General features: G+C 43.3%; 1 protein-coding gene across 1 annotated transcript in view; it reads left to right on the top strand.

Moving 5' to 3' along the window:
- The window catches only part of Slc25a13 (solute carrier family 25 member 13), a 158203-nt gene extending 149910 nt beyond the window's left edge, over positions 1-8293 (top strand). The window contains exons 15-17 of the mRNA XM_055612918.1: positions 6593-6751; positions 6844-6934; positions 7161-8293. Of these exons, the coding sequence (XP_055468893.1) occupies positions 6593-6751; positions 6844-6934; positions 7161-7347 (437 nt within the window). The 3' untranslated portion in view covers positions 7348-8293. The remainder of the gene's footprint in view (positions 1-6592; positions 6752-6843; positions 6935-7160) is intronic.
- Positions 8294-18017: the final 9724 nt, after the last annotated feature.

Below are 18017 nucleotides of genomic sequence, written 5' to 3'. Positions count from 1 at the left end.
GCAAGTTGAGGGCAAGCAGGCAGAAAGCAAGAACTTCCTCCTTCGATTCTTTATATAGACGACCAGCAGAAGGTATGACCTGCATTAAAGATGGGTCTTCCCAGCTCAAGACCCAGATCAAAGATGTGTCTTCCTACCTCAAAGGCCCAGATTAGAAGTGGACTCACCCACTCCAGACCAAGCAAAAACATCTTTTACAGGTGTGCCCTCCATTGCTGTTTATTCAGATTAGTCAAGTTGACAACCGGTAACGACCAGCGCCTCTATGGTGCACAGTACCACATTGTTATTATCTATTAGTCAGTCGAAGGATGTTTAGGTTGTTTGGATTTTCTTGCTGTTGTGAAGTGAGCAGCAGTGAACATGGCTAAGCAAGGTTCTGTCAAAATCCACATGTACAGGTCTCATAGCAATGAAAATTAAAGACAGCATCTCCTCTTACACCTGTATCTATCTGTCCTGTGCAAATATCTGCCAATGAGAATTACCCTGATGCACTCCAGGACGCATAATCTTAATCTCAGTCACAAATGTTATCAAAACATTTCCTAAATTAAGACACAAAACAGCTTAATTAACTTAAAAGGGGACTGAACTTGAACAGAAGAAATGCCTGAGTGATGGCCAAGAAAACACAAGTGTAAAGCTGATGGTAACGATGAAGACAATCTAGGATTTTAAAATAGAGTTCACTAAAGAGATGATATACTTCTTAATCATAGATACTTAGAACTGTCCAAATTACTGAAACTTCTATATAAGTGATTTTACCAAAACAAAGCAAATCTTTAGGCTTAAACACTTTCTCCTGTTTTGGATTCTGGAAACTGAGGTTGCTGGTAGGAAGTATGATTGTTTTTAATGTGAAACTGCATTAGTCTTGAAGTTCTGGAAGTATCACCACCCACCCCTGTGCTGGTGTTTCTTAGCACCACAGCCATCCTACTCTCTGTGCATTCGTCTGATGTTCTGGTCAGGGTTACTATTGCTGTGCCGAAACACCATAACCAAAAGCATCTTGGGGAGGAAAACTTTCATTTTGCTTATACTTCCATATCACAGTTCATCCCCAAAGGATGGCAGGACAGGAAGTCAAACAAGATAGAAACCTGAAAGCAGGAGCTGATGCAGAGGCCATGGAAGAGTGCTGCTTACTGGGTTGCTCCTCATGGCTTACTTTCTTACAGTGCACAGAACCACCAGCATAGGGATGGCACCACCCATAATGGGCCTGGTCCTGCCCATCAATCACTGATTGAGAAAATGTTCTTTTGGGCTTGCCTGTGTCCAATGTGAAGGAGGCATTTTCTAAATTGAGGTTTCCTCTTCTCAGATGACTATAGCTTGTGTCAAGTTGACTAAATATCTATCCAGCCCACTTGGGATGCCTTTATTACTAACTCAGAGCTCTCACCTTAAATCACGTACTCGCTGTTTGTTTTTGGTGCCTGTGGCTCAAGGTCTGTTACAAAATCCCAGAAGAGAAGAGCTGCTGACACAGAAGATTTGATAATTGAAGAATTCAATTCTTTCGAGCCTCGAGGAAAAAAAGTAATGGAGACAGATCAGGCTGATGGAGTGCACATACTCATCCAGCTTTCTTCCAGAATGTCTTAAACTCCTAGAAAACACACATTAAAACCGGCAGCACCCACACTCAGTATTCATAAAGCAAGCACTCCGAGTCTGAAATCAGTGATGCTGCAGGGCAGAGCCCTGGCGGGAAAAACTATTGATAACGTAAAAGCTGAAGTGGGGACTCTCGACCTCTGAGTAAACCGAAGAATCTCTGAGGGATTCTAAAAGAAGTAAGTTAGAGAGCTGCATTTCCAGAAGTGCGGCCTGCCTCGCCCCTTCCCGTGCCACCGAGAGCTTTAAGCATTGTCTGTCTACGCGTTAAAAATCTCAGAATCCTAATGTAGAGAGTGGACCATTGGCCTGGAAACAGCATGTGTAGAACTGATGGAAAGCAGGGCAGGCTTAAGCTCCTGTCAGACCTTAACCACAGGTGCAGCAAAACATAAATTAATGGCTTTTTCCCAACGGAGGAGACAATAAATTATTCTCGCTGCACAGTTTAGCTTTCTACATGTTAGCATTTGGGAATGTCTTGGCCCTGTGACCTTCCACAGCCCCTTCAGCATAGAGGACCCTCCCATCCCAAAAGGAGACTGGAGGCAAAGCAGGTCTAGAGTTTGGCAGAGGCCACGCAGAGCCGAGTGCAGTGATTGTGCAGCCTTGAATGTGATACCGTGTGTCAGTGGACAGCCAGCCATCCTCAGACAGGAAGGGACAGCAGGGAAAGTGAAGAGAAAAATTACAGAGAAAAACGGCGATATAGGGAACAGAGGGGAACTTGGCAGAGCAGTAATTAGGAAGCTGGGAAGGGCATTCTTTTTGTCTTCCTCTTTATTCTAAAGTAAAAGTAAGTATACAGGAAGTTGTAAAAACAGTATAGTAATCATTCACCTACTCCGAGGAATGTTGTATTTTTCATAACTATCGTACAAGGTGAAAGTCGGGAAATTGACTTGTGAATGTGGGAAAGTTCTATAGCATTTCTGCCTGATTTTATGTTTTAGTTGAGGTGTTGAGCATGGATCCAATGGTCCCATGCACTGAATGTTTGGTTGGCTATCTTAGGACAGATTCTCATTAGGATGACCAAGGCTAAAGGCTAGCCTTTGTAGCCCAACTTGGCCATGAGTGTTTTTGGGTTAGTTTTGTTTTGTTTTGTTTTTTAGTTAATGAAATGATTGTTGAAATTAAAGATCTGTATGGTTCTGAGTGATAAAACAGATATGACCAAAGAAAACCCAACTAAGCCGCATTTAATGGTGCTTTCGTATAATCCCAACACTGAGGAGGCCAGGAGAATTAAGAGTTTGAGGACAGCCTGGGTCTAAAGTAAAGTAAGGACCTGGCTTAAGAAAAGAATAAGGAAAAAGGGGGAAAGGTTAGACACGGTAAGGATGACCCTCTAGAATGTGTCACAAAAATACAGAGATAAAATACAAGAACATTGAAGAGGCATATAGGTCTTCTATCTGTTTAAAATATATCAGAATTAGGAGAGGACAGAAAACAAGGGAGTAACAGAACAGGGGTTTCTTATCCACAACACAATTCCTTCCAGTTGCCCAGGAGATGGGGTCTGAAACCAGTGACATTACCAGGCTTAGTAGCATCCAGGAGGGACACGGAATAGCCCCTGTCTACTCTGCTTGCAAGTTTCCCATCTCTGCAGACAAGCGAAGAGTGAATTTAAGAAGGATAATGTGAAGTACTTGAAGCAGCACTGACAGAGAAAAGTTAAAGCTGTGAATCACTCAAAATTGTTGCTGACTCTGGAGTTTGTATTTATTATGCAAGAGGAGCTGTTGGGAGACACGGGAAGGAAAGAACAGGCCAGAATGAAAGCAGACTCCAATCCTCCCTTTGCTGGAGGGTTGTAAGCATTAGAGTCACACCCATGTGGCAGATGTTTATGTCGCTTTGTCACAGTTAAGTATATGGAGATCAAACGGGAAGCAACTGGAAGTGGAGGAGATACATACACAGGTCAGGAGCAGTGAGGCCAGTAGCAACCATCAACCGAAATGAATCCAGTGTCCTAAGGGAAAATCGGCACTTTCAGTTCAGCTTTAAAAGAAAATCTAGTCAGTCGTCTTCAGTTTGACAGTATCAGCCAGCCCCTGAATGCAGCCTGCCTTACCCAATCTCTGTTTTGAAGTATAAACAGCATGAGATCTCTCTCTCTCTCTCTCTCTTTCTCTCTCTCTCTCTCTCTTTCTCTTTCTCTCTCTCTCTTTCTCTCTCCCTCCCCCCTTTCCCCCTCTCTTTCTCACCCTCCCCTCCCCCATCTTTGATTTTTCGAGGCAGGGTTTCTCTCTATAGCCCTGGCTGTCCTGGAACTCACTTTGCAGACCATGCTGGCCCCAAACTCAGAGATTTGCCTGCCTCTACCTCCTTAGTGCTGGGATTTAAGGAGTTTGCCACTTCCTCCTGGCTGATTTTTCTCCTCCTTCTTTTTCTTTTTTCTTTTTTTCTTTTTTTAATAATTTATTTAATTTTATTCTCTGTGCATTGGTATGAAGGTGTCAGAATTGGCAAAACTGGAGTTACAGACAGTTGTGAGCTGCCATGTGGTTGCTGGGAATTGAACCTGGGTCCTTTGAAAGAGCAGACAGTGCTCTTAACCACAGAGCCATCTCTCCAACCCTTTTTCTCCTTCTTAATGAATAACTTTATCACACTGCTGTTAGTAGCCAGCCTAGTAGGTTGATCATACAATAAAAGCCAAGAAATGTAATTAGAAAGTCTTAGCCTTGACCTAAGAGAAATGTGTATTAACTGTTAAGCCTTAAATGGAGAAACACAAAGTTATTAATCCTAATGTGACATTTATAAAAAATAATGTCTGTCCCCCAAAGCTGTGTGGATTCACCAAGTCATGTTTTCGTCTCGCTATCAGTGATCTTCTGTAGTTGCTGGCCCCTGAAACCCCACAGTGTCATTTCTGTTGAGGAGGTGGTGGATGGCCCAGGGCTATGCATGTGTGATTGTTACCCATAGAGCATCAAGCAGGCCGCCTGTACACTTCCTGTTGAGGCCAGAGATGACACTTTCCTATTATCCGGTCTCCTCTTCTTCCACACCCAAGCCATTTCATCATTGTGGCTTCAGGCCTTTGAAAGCAGACAATGACATGGCAAAACTGATTCAGTGTTTGCCCACTCTGACTTGGAAAACCAGTAGCTGTCAAATGACAAAGTCCATTGTAGGACTTGTGGCTGGCCTGGCCAACTGTTAGAGTAGCCACACTCAGCTTTCCAGGTTTACTGCCAACCCCTCCCCAAACCCCAGGAAGTCTACACAATATGTTTGTAGCGGCTCCTAGACCCTAGACGTCATCCATTATGGGCAGGAGCCCTACAGATGGAGGTGGCTAGGCTTATGTTTGGATTATAAGGTTTCCAGAACACCCCCCACCCCCTACTTACCCTACCCCACCCCACCCCAACTCTGCACACACATTAGTCTGCTTTGTCAGACATCTTATTAAGTAGTTTATGAGTTTCTTTTAACATTTTCATTCAGGCATTATTATTATTCTCATCGCATCTATTCTTGGTACTCTCCTCTTCTCCAGGAAATGCTTATGAAAAGTACCTTAATGGAAAAGGACATTCCCTTCACCATTGGCCCTGTATCTTTCACAGGGTCACATGATCATACCTGCAGGGTGGTTAGGAGGATTTCATTTCAAGTCTGGAGGAGACTCCCCACTAAACTCTGTCTAAACCAGGAAGTAAAGCAAAGTGGGCCGTGTGAACACAATAGGTTTCTAAGCATCTTTTGTGTTTCCTTTTGTCATGTCAGAGGATAAATTCCTGGCTCAAAATGACAGTAATTCCTCCATGCTAATAGGAACCCAGTGCTGCTTCTTAGACAAACAGTAGATATAAAGTGAGCTTTTTCACATGTAAAATGCAGTGTTCGGTAATGACTATTTCTAAGAATTAGTGTTAGCAGAGTTGAGTGGAGATGGAAGTTGAAGAGACACTGCTCTTCTGGTAAAAATGGGAGCCTGTAGTTCAGTTACACCCCCCCCCCCCCGCCCCGCCCCACCACACACACACACACACACGCATTGGCACTGTGACTTTCAAACTGTCCGTTGAAGGATGAGATGGAGTTCTAAGCCAGACCATGTTGGTTTGGACAGAAATTCTTACAGAATTATTAAGCCTTAAAAAAAGCAGAGGAGATTTATGCATCCACGTCTGACCAGTTTGGTTTGGAATAAGTTCATAGTGGAAAAGTAATAAAACCGTAAGAGACAGTGTCTTCTGAATGGTCTCCATTTTAGAACTCTGAACACAGGCTGTCCCATTTTTGGATTAAAACGACTGTAGAAAAATTTGCCGTCGGTAATTTGGGGAGGGATGTGTTATTGTTGTTTGTGGTTGTTTTGCTGTTGCCGTCCTCACTGTCGTTGTCCTTTCTCCTCAACTGCCAGCCAGTATAAATCTTAAGCCTCCTGTTAAAGTTTTCTAGCTATATCAGTTTCTAGAGAAGGGAAGGTGGGTGAGAGACACACAGGCTCATGGTGTCTGCTTAGCCATCATCCAGCCTTGGGAGTGCAGGGTTGCTGGATGTGTGAGGGAAAGCAGAGTCCCGTGGCTGCCAGCAGCCAGGAAACCATGAAGAGGAAACACATAATAAGCTTCGCCTCTGAAAAATCAGACCTAATAACTTCGTGAGGTTCTGATTTCAACAGGAAAGAAAAAAAAAATTTTTTTTTTTAAACCACTTTCTCTGTTTGTTCTCAACCACTTGAAACAGTGTTACGGATAAATAACTGCTTGAAAATATTTATGTATTCAAGAATAGAAACAACAAATGAAGGTTGGAGGGAGGGAGGACCCTTGGAGGCAGGACTGTCGTGTGCTTTCCAGAGGACAGCAAAAGGGGCATTTTATTGCTCTGGCTGCTTAACTTTCTTTCCACGGCCAGCACTTCAAAGCACAGTTATTTTTATATAGTGAGAATGTGAGTGGACTGAGATGGTGTTGTGTCTCGGCTACAGGAATGCCTGCAGCATCCTTAGTGACCCCTGCTGATGTTATCAAGACTAGATTACAGGTGGCTGCCCGGGCTGGCCAAACCACTTACAGCGGCGTGACGGACTGCTTCAGAAAGATACTACGGGAAGAAGGCCCCAAAGCTTTGTGGAAAGGAGCTGCTGGTATGGAAGTAATTGGTTCTTAACTAACCCTTTGGTGTCAGGTAAATTCCTTAGAAATCTAACGGTATCTATTATTCCCATCTTGATTGTAGCTCGTGTCTTCCGGTCCTCACCCCAGTTTGGTGTCACCTTGCTGACTTATGAGTTGCTGCAGCGATGGTTCTACATTGATTTTGGAGGAGTGTAAGTGTCGTGGTGAAGGGACTGCTAAGTTTTTACAGCCTGTGATACTCAGTTCTCATTGAGAAATGCATACAAGGATCCTGTGATAGTGGCCACAAGGTCATTTCAAAGGGAGTACACAGTTGCCTAGAATTCAGTTATTGCATGGTTTTATTGGTTTCTACTGGTATTTATTGTTTCTTTTTAAATCACAACTCAGTTGATATTCGGTTTTCTCTTTTCATAGGAAGCCTGTGGGATCCGAGCCAGTTCCTAAATCACGGATCACTCTGCCTGCTCCCAATCCTGACCATGTAGGGGGCTATAAACTGGCAGTTGCAACATTTGCAGGGATTGAAAACAAATTTGGACTTTACCTACCTCTCTTTAAGCCATCAGCATCTACCTCTAACATGACTGGCGGGGGCTCGTAGGACTGAGCTGGATGTAGCCGGAAAGTGGTTGGAACTGCAGCAAGTCTCATCTGGGCTGGAGGCCTGGCTTCGCCTTCTGCCTCTCTCTCATTTAAATTCAGGTCAAGGCTTTTTATATTAAATGCAATCATTCATTTTCTGGATGTTTTTTGTACCAAGATCATGTGGAATTATTCCTAATTATTCTTTGGCACTCTGCCCACAAACCTTTGTTTGTGTCTTTTAAATACTGGGATTTGGTCAACACTAACTTGATCTGGAGTAAGTCCGAAGGGAAATTAGGGAAGGCCTCCTACCTGGATGATGGTCTCATTGAGGCCATTGAAAGGCAGCCATGGGTCCTAAAAGCAAAGAGTTCTGAGAATGTTTAAAGCAGGAGAAAGCTGGGTCTAGATATTTATAAAAATGAAAAACACTGGAAGAAAAAAAAAACAAAAAACAAATATCTAGCCCGACTCAAATTTTAAACATGCACAAATTTGGCCTCTGGATTATATTATGAAGGTTTTATGTGAAACATGTTTTTTCATAATGAAAACCACATTGAGGATGTTTAGTAATCATACTCTCTTACTAGTACCAACTTACTAAGGAAAAAGTTTTGAATGTTAAGGAAGTGCTTTTGGCCTTTTTATTATAGAGACAGAAGAAACTGAGACACAATTCTACTCCTGAGCATACTGATTTGGGATAAATACTTACATGGTGAGCACATGCTGATTACTGCCAATTTTAATAGACACTGTAAGAATAATGTACACCCCTTTTTGCTGGCACCAGCCTGTTCCCATCCCCGTGGTTGGCATCCATTTGCCTTTAAAATCAACTCTATCTTGAATCATGTCAGACAAATATACTCTGAGTTTTTATTTAATTTGGGGTGCCTTGTATCATGGTCAGAGGCTTGTATGTTTGTGAAGGGGGAAATAAACTATTTTTAAAGCTACTGATTGCTTGCTCTTGCATGTTGGATGGCAAAAATGATGGTCACCAATGGACTCTTACTCTTCATGCCATGTTTGGGGTATTGTGTTCCTATTCAAGTTAGCTTTCAAGGGAACATTTTCCTGGTTTAGAATGAGTAACAGAGCACATTTTCTGCTCTGGGTAAGGAAAGAACTACTAACCGATACTCATACCCTAATCATTTTTAACAACTAACGTTTAAGGCAGTTTGTGTTTGGGAAACGTGTCCTATGGTTATGTTCATCTGGAAGTGCTCAGGTGTGAGGGCACACATGGAAGCCAGAGGTCAGCACTGATTTCTTCCTTGCTTACTCCCCATCTTAATGACTGAGAGAGGGTCTCTCGTGGAATTAGAGTTCATCAGTTTGGCTAACCAACTGGCCAGTGAGCTCCAGAGATCCACCTGTCCTATATACACAAACATATCCCGGTTGTTCTTGGGTACTGCATGAGTGCCTCCAGTCCTCGGTTCCACGTGAGTGATGGATGGAAACCCAGGTCCTCGCGCCTGCACAGCCGGCACTTTGCTGACGGGGCCATCTCCCCAGCCCAACTTGGTAAATTGGTACTCGTGTTGATTAAAATAACATAACGCTTCAGTGGAAGTTGAACATAAGAACTTGTTTGAAATGATATTTGTAACGTTAATTTACTGGGTTAGACCAGAACCAAATTTCACTGCGTCTAATCCTTGCTAATATTTACCTCATCGTGATGACTTTGGAAAAGAAGTTAATCTTGAAAAGAATTTGCGGTTACCCTCAACAGCATTCATTTCCCAAAGATCATGCTGATTGAGCTACTGAGTTGTTATACTAAAGTTGGAAGGAGTCAGCATCATCCATAAGTTTTTGATTAGCTCGCCTGTTACAGGTGTGGATCTTTACTGGAAATAGAGCATGTGCACACGTGACTCCTTCCACGTCTGTTTCAACAAGTAGTACTATCCCCTTCACATGATGTGAGATCTACCTATCAAACCTCCAAGTCCAGGTGCCAGTTTGAGGATGGTGTAAAACAGAGCACTCCAGTTTTGGACTTGGGCGTGTGGAAGAAGCCTCTTGAGTCGCTAATTCCTTTTTGACACTTGCTAGAAAGTTTATAGAAGATAAGGTTTTCATGGGGAAAAAAAAAACAAAAACACTGACCCAGATCTCATAAAAAAAGCACATAGTCCACCCATTCCTTTATGACCTGTTGGTTTTGATGGGAGAGCATCTTGGCTTGGGACTACATAGTGAATAGGAAGAAATTAAAGGCCCAGAAGCTGATAGGAGATAGGACCACACTGTCCGTGTTTCTCTGAAATCCTTGACTGTTTCTGTTTGGGAGTCAGTGACTCGAGACTCTTTGAAGGAGGCCTAATTTCCATGACTGCTGCTCAGTGGGTGGCATGCCTGTGACAGGCCTAGAATTGAACTGCAATCACCATGTGGTGAAAACCACGTGAAATTTGTTCTGGGTTTTTCTTCTCCCCAGAGTGACAGCACAACATGTCTGGAGCGGTGTGGCTGCTGTCATTGCTGCAGTCGGTCCCTGGACCGTGTCCCTCCTTAAGGCTCAGGCACTGTAGACATGTCACTATGTGCTTCCGTGCCTGCCCACGGGAACCAGCCTTCCCCAGTATGAGCCCCAGAGCCTTTCTGCTCTGCTCTTGGCCCACCTCGCGATTACTCGGGAGGTGGGGGAGACGGGCCTGATTTTTGTAGCAGCCTTTTTAATTTTTTTTTTTTTTTTTTTTACCCGAGGAGAGGAAAAAATGTGAAGCTGACCACAAAGTGAACACACTGATTCTTGGGTTCCCGTCGTGGCTGGGTTTCTTGAAGCTGGGTGGCGCGCTGTCGCCAAGCCCCTGCTGTACCTCATAACCCACAACCCCATTTGCTGAGCTCCCTGGGGTCGCCTTAATCCCAGCAGCCAGGGTCGCACAGGGAAGAGGAAGAATTCTGGCACACAAAAGAGTCGTTTAAATGCTTATTGCATTTCAAGCTTCAGTTTTTACTTAGCTAAAATATTTAGCCTTGCTGGAAAACAATGTTTAAATCTTGATGCTTATATGTTATTTAATGGCGTGGCCTGTGTAAACCTTGGGATGCTTACGTTTTGACAGTCTTCTGGAAATGCTTAGCAGCACATAACTTCATGAGCAAGGGATAAAAAACGGGGAACAAATTGCGCTTGAAACTGTTTGTAACCTCCTCAGACTGTGTATTTAGGATGCATGGCATGCTGGAAGGCTTCAGGTGCACGGGTGGGGATTCCTTCGGTGATAACATTTGATGAAGTCTGTCTTAGGGCCCATTTTATCTGCCTTCCAAATTAACCTTCTCTCCAAACTCTTGTGTGCCTCTGACCACAGAAGCCAGACTTGTAGGGGATGAATTTGTACTCTTGCCACTGAGCAAAATCCCATTTTAAATTCTGGGTAACCTTATGCTTTCAGGATGTGGATTTTTCCAGAGCTTTCTAAAATGTTCTTTCCACAAGCGTCTTCCACAAAGGGCTGCATGCCTTTTGTTTTACCTTGCTTGGGGGTGGAGGGGTGGGGGAGCAGTAGACAGGACACAGTTTTCTTTGAAGAGTTCTGCGTTTGGTATTAGGAAGACAAGATGTGCTTGCAAAAAATTTCCTGCTTCTTCTTAAGGTCTCAGATACCTACCAATATCCTCACCTGTGTTTTTCTGAACACAGCCTCTCCCTTGAAACCTAAACAGGGCTCTGTAAGGGAAGAGGGTTTACTGTGCTGGGTCTCTAACACTTTAAATTACCTTTTTGAAGCATGCATGGATAAATAGTTGAATTGATGGATTTTTGATAAATGTATTTTCCTCTACTGTCTCTCTCCTTTTTTTTTTTTTTTTGGTGGTTTTTATGATACTGAAGAATTAAACCCTAGGGCCTTGGATAAAATGTTGTATCACAGAGCTGTATCCCTAGCCCTTTCTACTTTTTTATTTTGAATCAGGGCCTTTCCAAGTTGCCCAAGCAGGCTGGAACTTTTAATCTGTCACTCTCAGTGACCCAAATCACTGGGAATACCTAGGCAGGTGCCATCAAGCCAGCTCCCACTCTGTCCTTTGCAGGTCTTTTCTGCTCCTAGAGTTAAAACCAGAAAGGAAGACCAACAGTGCTGCGTATCAAACACCTTCTTTAGAAATCGTAGGGTCAGTCTTTTATTAAATCCGCATAGCTATGAAATAGGTTTTAATTGTTACTGACTTGTTGCTGAGTGTCAGGATGTATCACATAAATTCAAAGATGAATTTAAACTCCCTGGTCATTATGAAAATTAAACTGTTGTTTTAAAAATCATCTCCTTTGAGCTGAGTGTTACCTTGCCTTGAAATGGGGTGCGCATCATTTTTCTTATCAGTGAATAAAATAAGTATTTGAAGCTTGCTCTCTGTTTCTCAAGTCTGTTGGAAGCTGCTGCCAACAGTGGGTTTGTTTTCAGAGAGGTTTGTCTTTAGCTAATGCATTAGTTGACTGAGAAGAGACCAGATGGAGCACTGCTTTCATCTCCTGGGGTACCTAATAAAATAATGTTGTTTGCTTTGAGATGCTGGGCTGTTAAAGGGGTTTTGCTTAAGGCAAAACCACAGTCCCCATGAATGACTCTTGGAGGAAAATTAGGAAGAGACGGCAGTTGTGCTCATCTGAGGCCTTCTTCTGGGTCACAGACACTCCTCCCTTCACTCCGCCTAACCACCAAGGTTCTGGTGGCTACAGTTGCTTCTGTGTGACACTCTTCAAGGATGATTTGTTTTGTATTGGAGAGGTTGATCCAGATTCTTAAAACAAACATATAAGGTGGAGGAAAACAAGTCCAGAGTAAAAGGCATGAAAGGCACATCTCCTGTCCCTCTGCTGGCCTCAGCTCTTACGGTGTTTTCCTATACATGGTGGCTCTCAGAGGGCAGAGTTCTCCAGTTTGTATGGACTCATTAATCAGGAGTTGTCACATGCCAAACATGATATTATTAAGCCTCCCCTGGTCCTTGAAGAGGTAATATCCTTTTCTCTGTGTTAAAACTGAGGGGACCAAGCCCAGCCATAGTGTCTTGTCCACAGTGAGGGAGCTCAGGTTTGAATCTGTTTTCCTAACAGTCTGCTCTCCTCTAGGTAGTCTTCTTTATAAACCTCAGTGCACAAAGGTCTTAGGAAAGCATGCCGAGGGTTTCTGATGGTCAGTTCTCATGATTGGCCACACCGTGCCTACCTTAGAGTAAGGGGGATGTGTGAGCTCTCAGATTGTTTATCTTACCAAGTACATTTGCTACCTTAAAGAATTACAGGGCTTGACGACCAAGTGAATCCTGAGCCAGTCTTTTGAGGTTTCTCTTAAACACTTTTACAGCCTAGTAAAGTCAGTAAAGAGAGCTGAGGTAAACTGGAAGCATTTGCCCACGGGAGTAAATTTGGAAGGTAATGTGGAAAAAGCAGAGGTAAGTTTACAAACTGTTACAGTGCAACGTGATATGAAGCAAGAGGAATTGGGTCATCTTCAGAATCTCTAATTAGAAAATGCCATTTTTGACAAGGGTTAGAAATAATGGAAAAACCAAGTTAAAAGTAAATACCTAGGGACACTTGGTTGCAGAGTGTCTGGTGGGAATAGAGACAGTTTCCAGAATGTGGGAGTGGCTGCGATGGCTTTGGTCATGAAATTCCCATCACCACAAATGGAAGGAAAGTCATACTGGATTCTCAACAGGTTTCTTACTACCCACAAATTTTCTCATCCATTCTTACATAAATGTGACCAAGTTATTAACCAACCACAACAAAAAATTTGCAGCATTTTCCTGTTGTGGGAAAACAACAAAAAACAACAAAACAACAAAAACAACAACAACAACAACAAAAACCATCTAACATTAAAATGTCATATTTGGACTCTTCTCAAGTTGGTCACATTTCCGTACGGGACATGATACGTTGCAAGGAGCAAGAGCTCATGGTAGTCTGGGTGGAGAAGCCTGTGGTGCAGGGCATTACCGCACAGCAGGAATAGGGGGCCATTGCCAAGTGCATCGAGGGTCAAAGCTTCTGGCGTAGAAGACTCAAGCTCAGCCAGTTATGTGAATGTATCTACCTCAGCTGAGATGGCCTGAGAGTTAACTTACACGGGGGCTAGTCTGTGTGAAGAACTCTTCCTGTATCGCTGTCTACTCTAAAGTACAGTGTACCTTTCCTAAGAAATGATCGAGGACCATTTAGTGGCTTAACCCTGTTGGCCAGTAAGGTATTTCTGTTGCTTTCTCTGTATCTGGACTTGTCTGATGATCACTTTTGAATAAGTAATTTGTAGCAACTTGCTGCCCCATTGAAATCGCCAAGTCAAGAGATTAAACTTGTAATTAGTTATACCATCTTGCAATAAAATGACATTTGAAACAGAAAGAAGAAGAGGAGGATGAGGAGCATAGAGGAAGCTGGATGAGCAGAAGGCAGTGGCCTGAGACCTTTACCCTATTCCACAAAGTGTGTGTGTGTGTGTGTGTCTGTGTGTGTGTGTGTGTGTGTGTGTGCGCACATGCTCCTGCATGTGTGTCTGTGGTTTCAGGTGACTGGACAATCTTGCTTGCTCTGTTCTTCTCCTTTGCTATGCCAGCTTAGCTGACCTGTGATGGGTTCTCCTGTCTCCTTACTGGAGGAGGCCTTGCACCGCTTCACATGGGCTCCATACACAGTAAGCACGTTACCAACTGAGCCATCTCCCCAACGTTGTCTGAGATATTTCAAGTGCTAAGACAAACAAACAAAATATTCCTCGGAGATAAAGGGAGAACCTGGCAATCCCACCAAAGCACGTGACTAGCATTTGCACAAAGTAACAAGCACTAGAGTGAATCCTTCAGGCTGAAAGGAGAAGACGCTAACCCAGGTAATATAAAAGTTGAATGGTTAAGGGTTGCCCCACTCAGTGCTTGACATGCACAAAGCCCTGGGTTCGGGTTCAATCCCTGCATGCCAGGTTAACAAGAAAATATATCCTGCATATCTACTAATACCTTCAAAGTATATCAATAGGAATGGAAAAGCAAAAGGATTAGGCAGACAAATTCAGAACCATGGTTTGGCCTCTTAACATGGTGAACATAACTGTTAAAAGTTGATGAATGAAGGCAGGCATGGTGGCACATACGTTTAATCCCAGCCTTTCGAGGCAGAGGAGGGTGGGTCTCTCCGACTTGGAGTCTAGCCGATTTTGCATAGTGAGTACCTCGGAAGCCAGGACTACATAGTGAGACCCTATCTTCAAAAAAGAAACACACAGCAATCCTGAGACTGAGCGATTACTTGTGGTTACAAGAACTTGCTGTTCTTGCAGAGGACTTGCTGGAACCCAAGTTATAACTATCTGTGAGACTCCAGTTCTAAAGATGTGTGGGTCTCTTCTGCCCTCTGTGGGCAGCAGGCATGCACATGGTATATATACATGTATGCAGGCAAACACTCATCATAAAAAGAAACATTTTAGTAACCTTCAATTAATAACAAAAACATTAATGATCAAATACTTAGTATTCGTGCATTTTATGCACTAAAATATAAAAAATATCATTTTCTCATTTTAATTTTGTCTGTGAGGAGGAGTAGCAGGTGCATTTTATTATGTTTCTGTTATTGCTCTTCCATGCTATAGCTTTTCATATTGACATTGACCTTAGGCCTTGAGGGACTTGCTGCTCTCACAGATTAAAAAGTTAATTGAAAAATCAGTCAGTCAGAAGAATGACCTTAATTAAAGGGTGGAACGTCAGAATGTGTGCATGAGGATTTATAAAGTCAGTGCTCTCAACGGCTACTGCAGAGGCTCCGTGGTTGTTTGTGTGTAAGAGTGAGGAGACCCCTGTAGCTTGGGTAGGCTAGTAAAGATTAGGGTACACAGGGGAAAGACCACAGAGGAAGACGTTTGATTGGGAGATGTCCCACAGATGTTCACGTGGTTGAAGGCTTGGTCCCCATCTGGCGACGCTGTTTTAGAAGGCTGTGGAATCTTTAGTGAGGGGGGGAGAGGCTCTGGAGGAGTTGGGTTGTGAAGATGGCCATGAGTTTGTATAGCCTGCTTCACTTTCTGTCCACTCTTTACTTCCTGACTTCAGACCATGTGACCAGTCACCTCACACTTCTGCTGCCATGCCTTCCCCATCATGGATTGTGTCTCTTAAACCATGAGCCAAAACGAGCCCTTCCTCAGGTTGCTTTGGCCACGTGTTTCATCGCGGCAAGGAGAGAAGTAGAAGGTCAAAGTGAAATCATCTAGGGATATAGACCATTATAAGGATTTGGATCTTCCCACTGTGTGTTCTGATGACATCAGTGTGTGGGCAACACCATTCTGCAAAGAGACAGAAGGGGTGAAAGGTGACAGCTGGTGGTTACTGCAAAAATGATGACAGCTGGGTAGGCTGTTGGTAGGCATGTGAATTGATCTCTGGCCCTTTCTCCACTGGCTCAAAGTGGTTTGAATGTGAAATTGCCCCCGCCCAACATTCATGTTTATGGATGATAGGTTGTACCGCTCAAATCTCTGATCTATGGAAAGTTTTTTCCCCTCTGTACTGTCTTTCAAGATGCAAAAGATGGCTCTAATAGGTCGCTGTCATCTGTGTCTTACTTTCTGCCATGAATTGAGTTAGCCCATATTTGCACCAAGCTCTGATGTGCACCCTAACCCTAGCCCTAGCCCTAACCCTAACCCTAACTCGCTGCTGGTCATATAGAACCTGCCCCATCCCCACATGACTGGGGGAGGGGCACTGACAAAATTCTGTTTGGCAACATTAGGATCCAAGGCTACCTGCTTGTGCAGGCACTCAAACTCTCAAGCTCTTTGATTCCCGTCACAATTTCTATATTACAAATGGCTTCTAAGTCTGTCTAACTGTGGTCCAGTGGAGCTGACATAGTGGGACAGTTAAGTGTGTGGTATGTTCATATCCTATGGCAAAGGGATTCTTTTCTACTGGACCTGGTGCTTATGAGAGATTCTGTTCCAAAAGTTTCATGCTTTCTCTCCTCACCATTGATGTTTGCATTAGAACAACTGTGGCTGCATTGCCCAAGCTTAGAACTCCTTGTACTGCCATTCAGACCATGTCAAAGTCCCTCCTCCATTCTGTGTCCACCAAAAGCCTCGACTGCCACCTAGCATGTGAATTACAGACATGGAATGTGTTGTGACCTTTGGAGCCCCAAATAGCCTACCAGGTGCTGAGTTTTATTCTGCATGTTGACAGTTGCGAATGTCAGCAGTTTCTCCTTTGCTTTGGAGGAAATATTCGCATGCTTCTAGCCACTGGGAGGGTTGGAGATCCCACACAATTTCACTGAAGTACCAAGTCCCCAACTCTTCTCTGAATCCATCTCCTAGCTTCATATTACCAGTGGCATATGTGGTAGTCTGGGGTCAATCAAGGAAATTTAGAATCACCTAGAATACATCTCTGCGAGTGCCTGTCTTGGTGTTCCCAAGGAGGGTTAATGAGGAAGGAAGACCTCTCAAAGTAGGCAGCATCTTCCAACATGAAGCCTAGCTATAAAGACGTCTGAGGAAAAAGCGATGAGCATACTGCTGAGATCAGCCATGGACATGAGACTCCCTCACAGTGGCACTCATTACCGGGGACTATGGAGTCCCCGGCTATCGATGCTAGACAGGGACTGCTGAGGTACTTGGCTTCTTGGACTAGGCAGTTACCAGAGTCACTGTTGCGCTGTCTAGTCATTGTTGAGCCAAAGAGCCCCTATCATGTATCAGAGAGGGCAGCACGTAGTTGTGATTTCTTATTGTTTTAGATTTGTTTTTTGTTTTGATTTGGTTCTTGTTGTTGTTTTATTAGTTTGTTTGGTAGGTTTTTGTTGTCGTTTTGAGACAGTATAACTTGGCCTAGAACTTACTATGTAGACCAGGTTGGACTCAAACTCAAAGAGCTCTGCATGTATCTGCCTCTTGAAGGCTGGGATTAAGATTGCATGCCACCATGTCTACCCTAGCACATTAGATTACAACAGATTCTCATAGATGTGAGGCAAAAAAATCAACGTTGGCTATTATTCTCTTCATATGTTCTCCTCGTAATGCCTTCTTATTCTGGGAGTGGCATGAGGTCAATACAGACTCGACACAGGATCTGAGGGTCAAGATCTGAGGACTACACAGAGGCTGGCTGTCTCCGGATAAATAAGGACTTAAACCTGGACCATCTAATGTGTTCCCCAGAAGTGACTCTGACTTCTTGCTTTTCACAGGCTTCTTTCATGGAAACATCCAGAGATTGATCTTCAATCACAACATGGACTTTTGATTTACTCTGAATTATGGTTTCGTGTATGCTTGAGACAACTTGTGGAAGTCAGTTCTCTCCTTCTACCATCTGAGTCCTGATAGAACTCAGGTCACACCTCATCACATCATCATAGTAGCATTTTGACTTAGCTTTGTGGAAGTAAAAGGCCCACTGAAATATCTTCATAATACCTAAAGAGCAATCCCTATACTGCCATATTAGAACTTTCTCCTTTAACAAAATAGAAAATTTTCTGGCATTTTAAAATGTTTTTCTTTGTACTTCTACCCACTGAGTTTAAATGCACATATATGAAAACATTCATTTTTACCTATAAAATGTTAATTTCTGTTTATAAGGGAATTTAATTATGTAGGTACGATAAAGCACTTGGAGGAAAATATGTCT

The sequence above is a fragment of the Psammomys obesus genome, unplaced genomic scaffold (genome assembly GCF_907164565.1).
Source record: "Psammomys obesus unplaced genomic scaffold, mPsaObe1.curated_primary_1811, whole genome shotgun sequence".
NCBI classification, from domain to species: domain Eukaryota; kingdom Metazoa; phylum Chordata; class Mammalia; order Rodentia; family Muridae; genus Psammomys; species Psammomys obesus.
The sequence above is the reverse complement of the archived record's forward strand: the minus strand, read 5'-3'. Positions and strand labels throughout refer to the sequence as shown.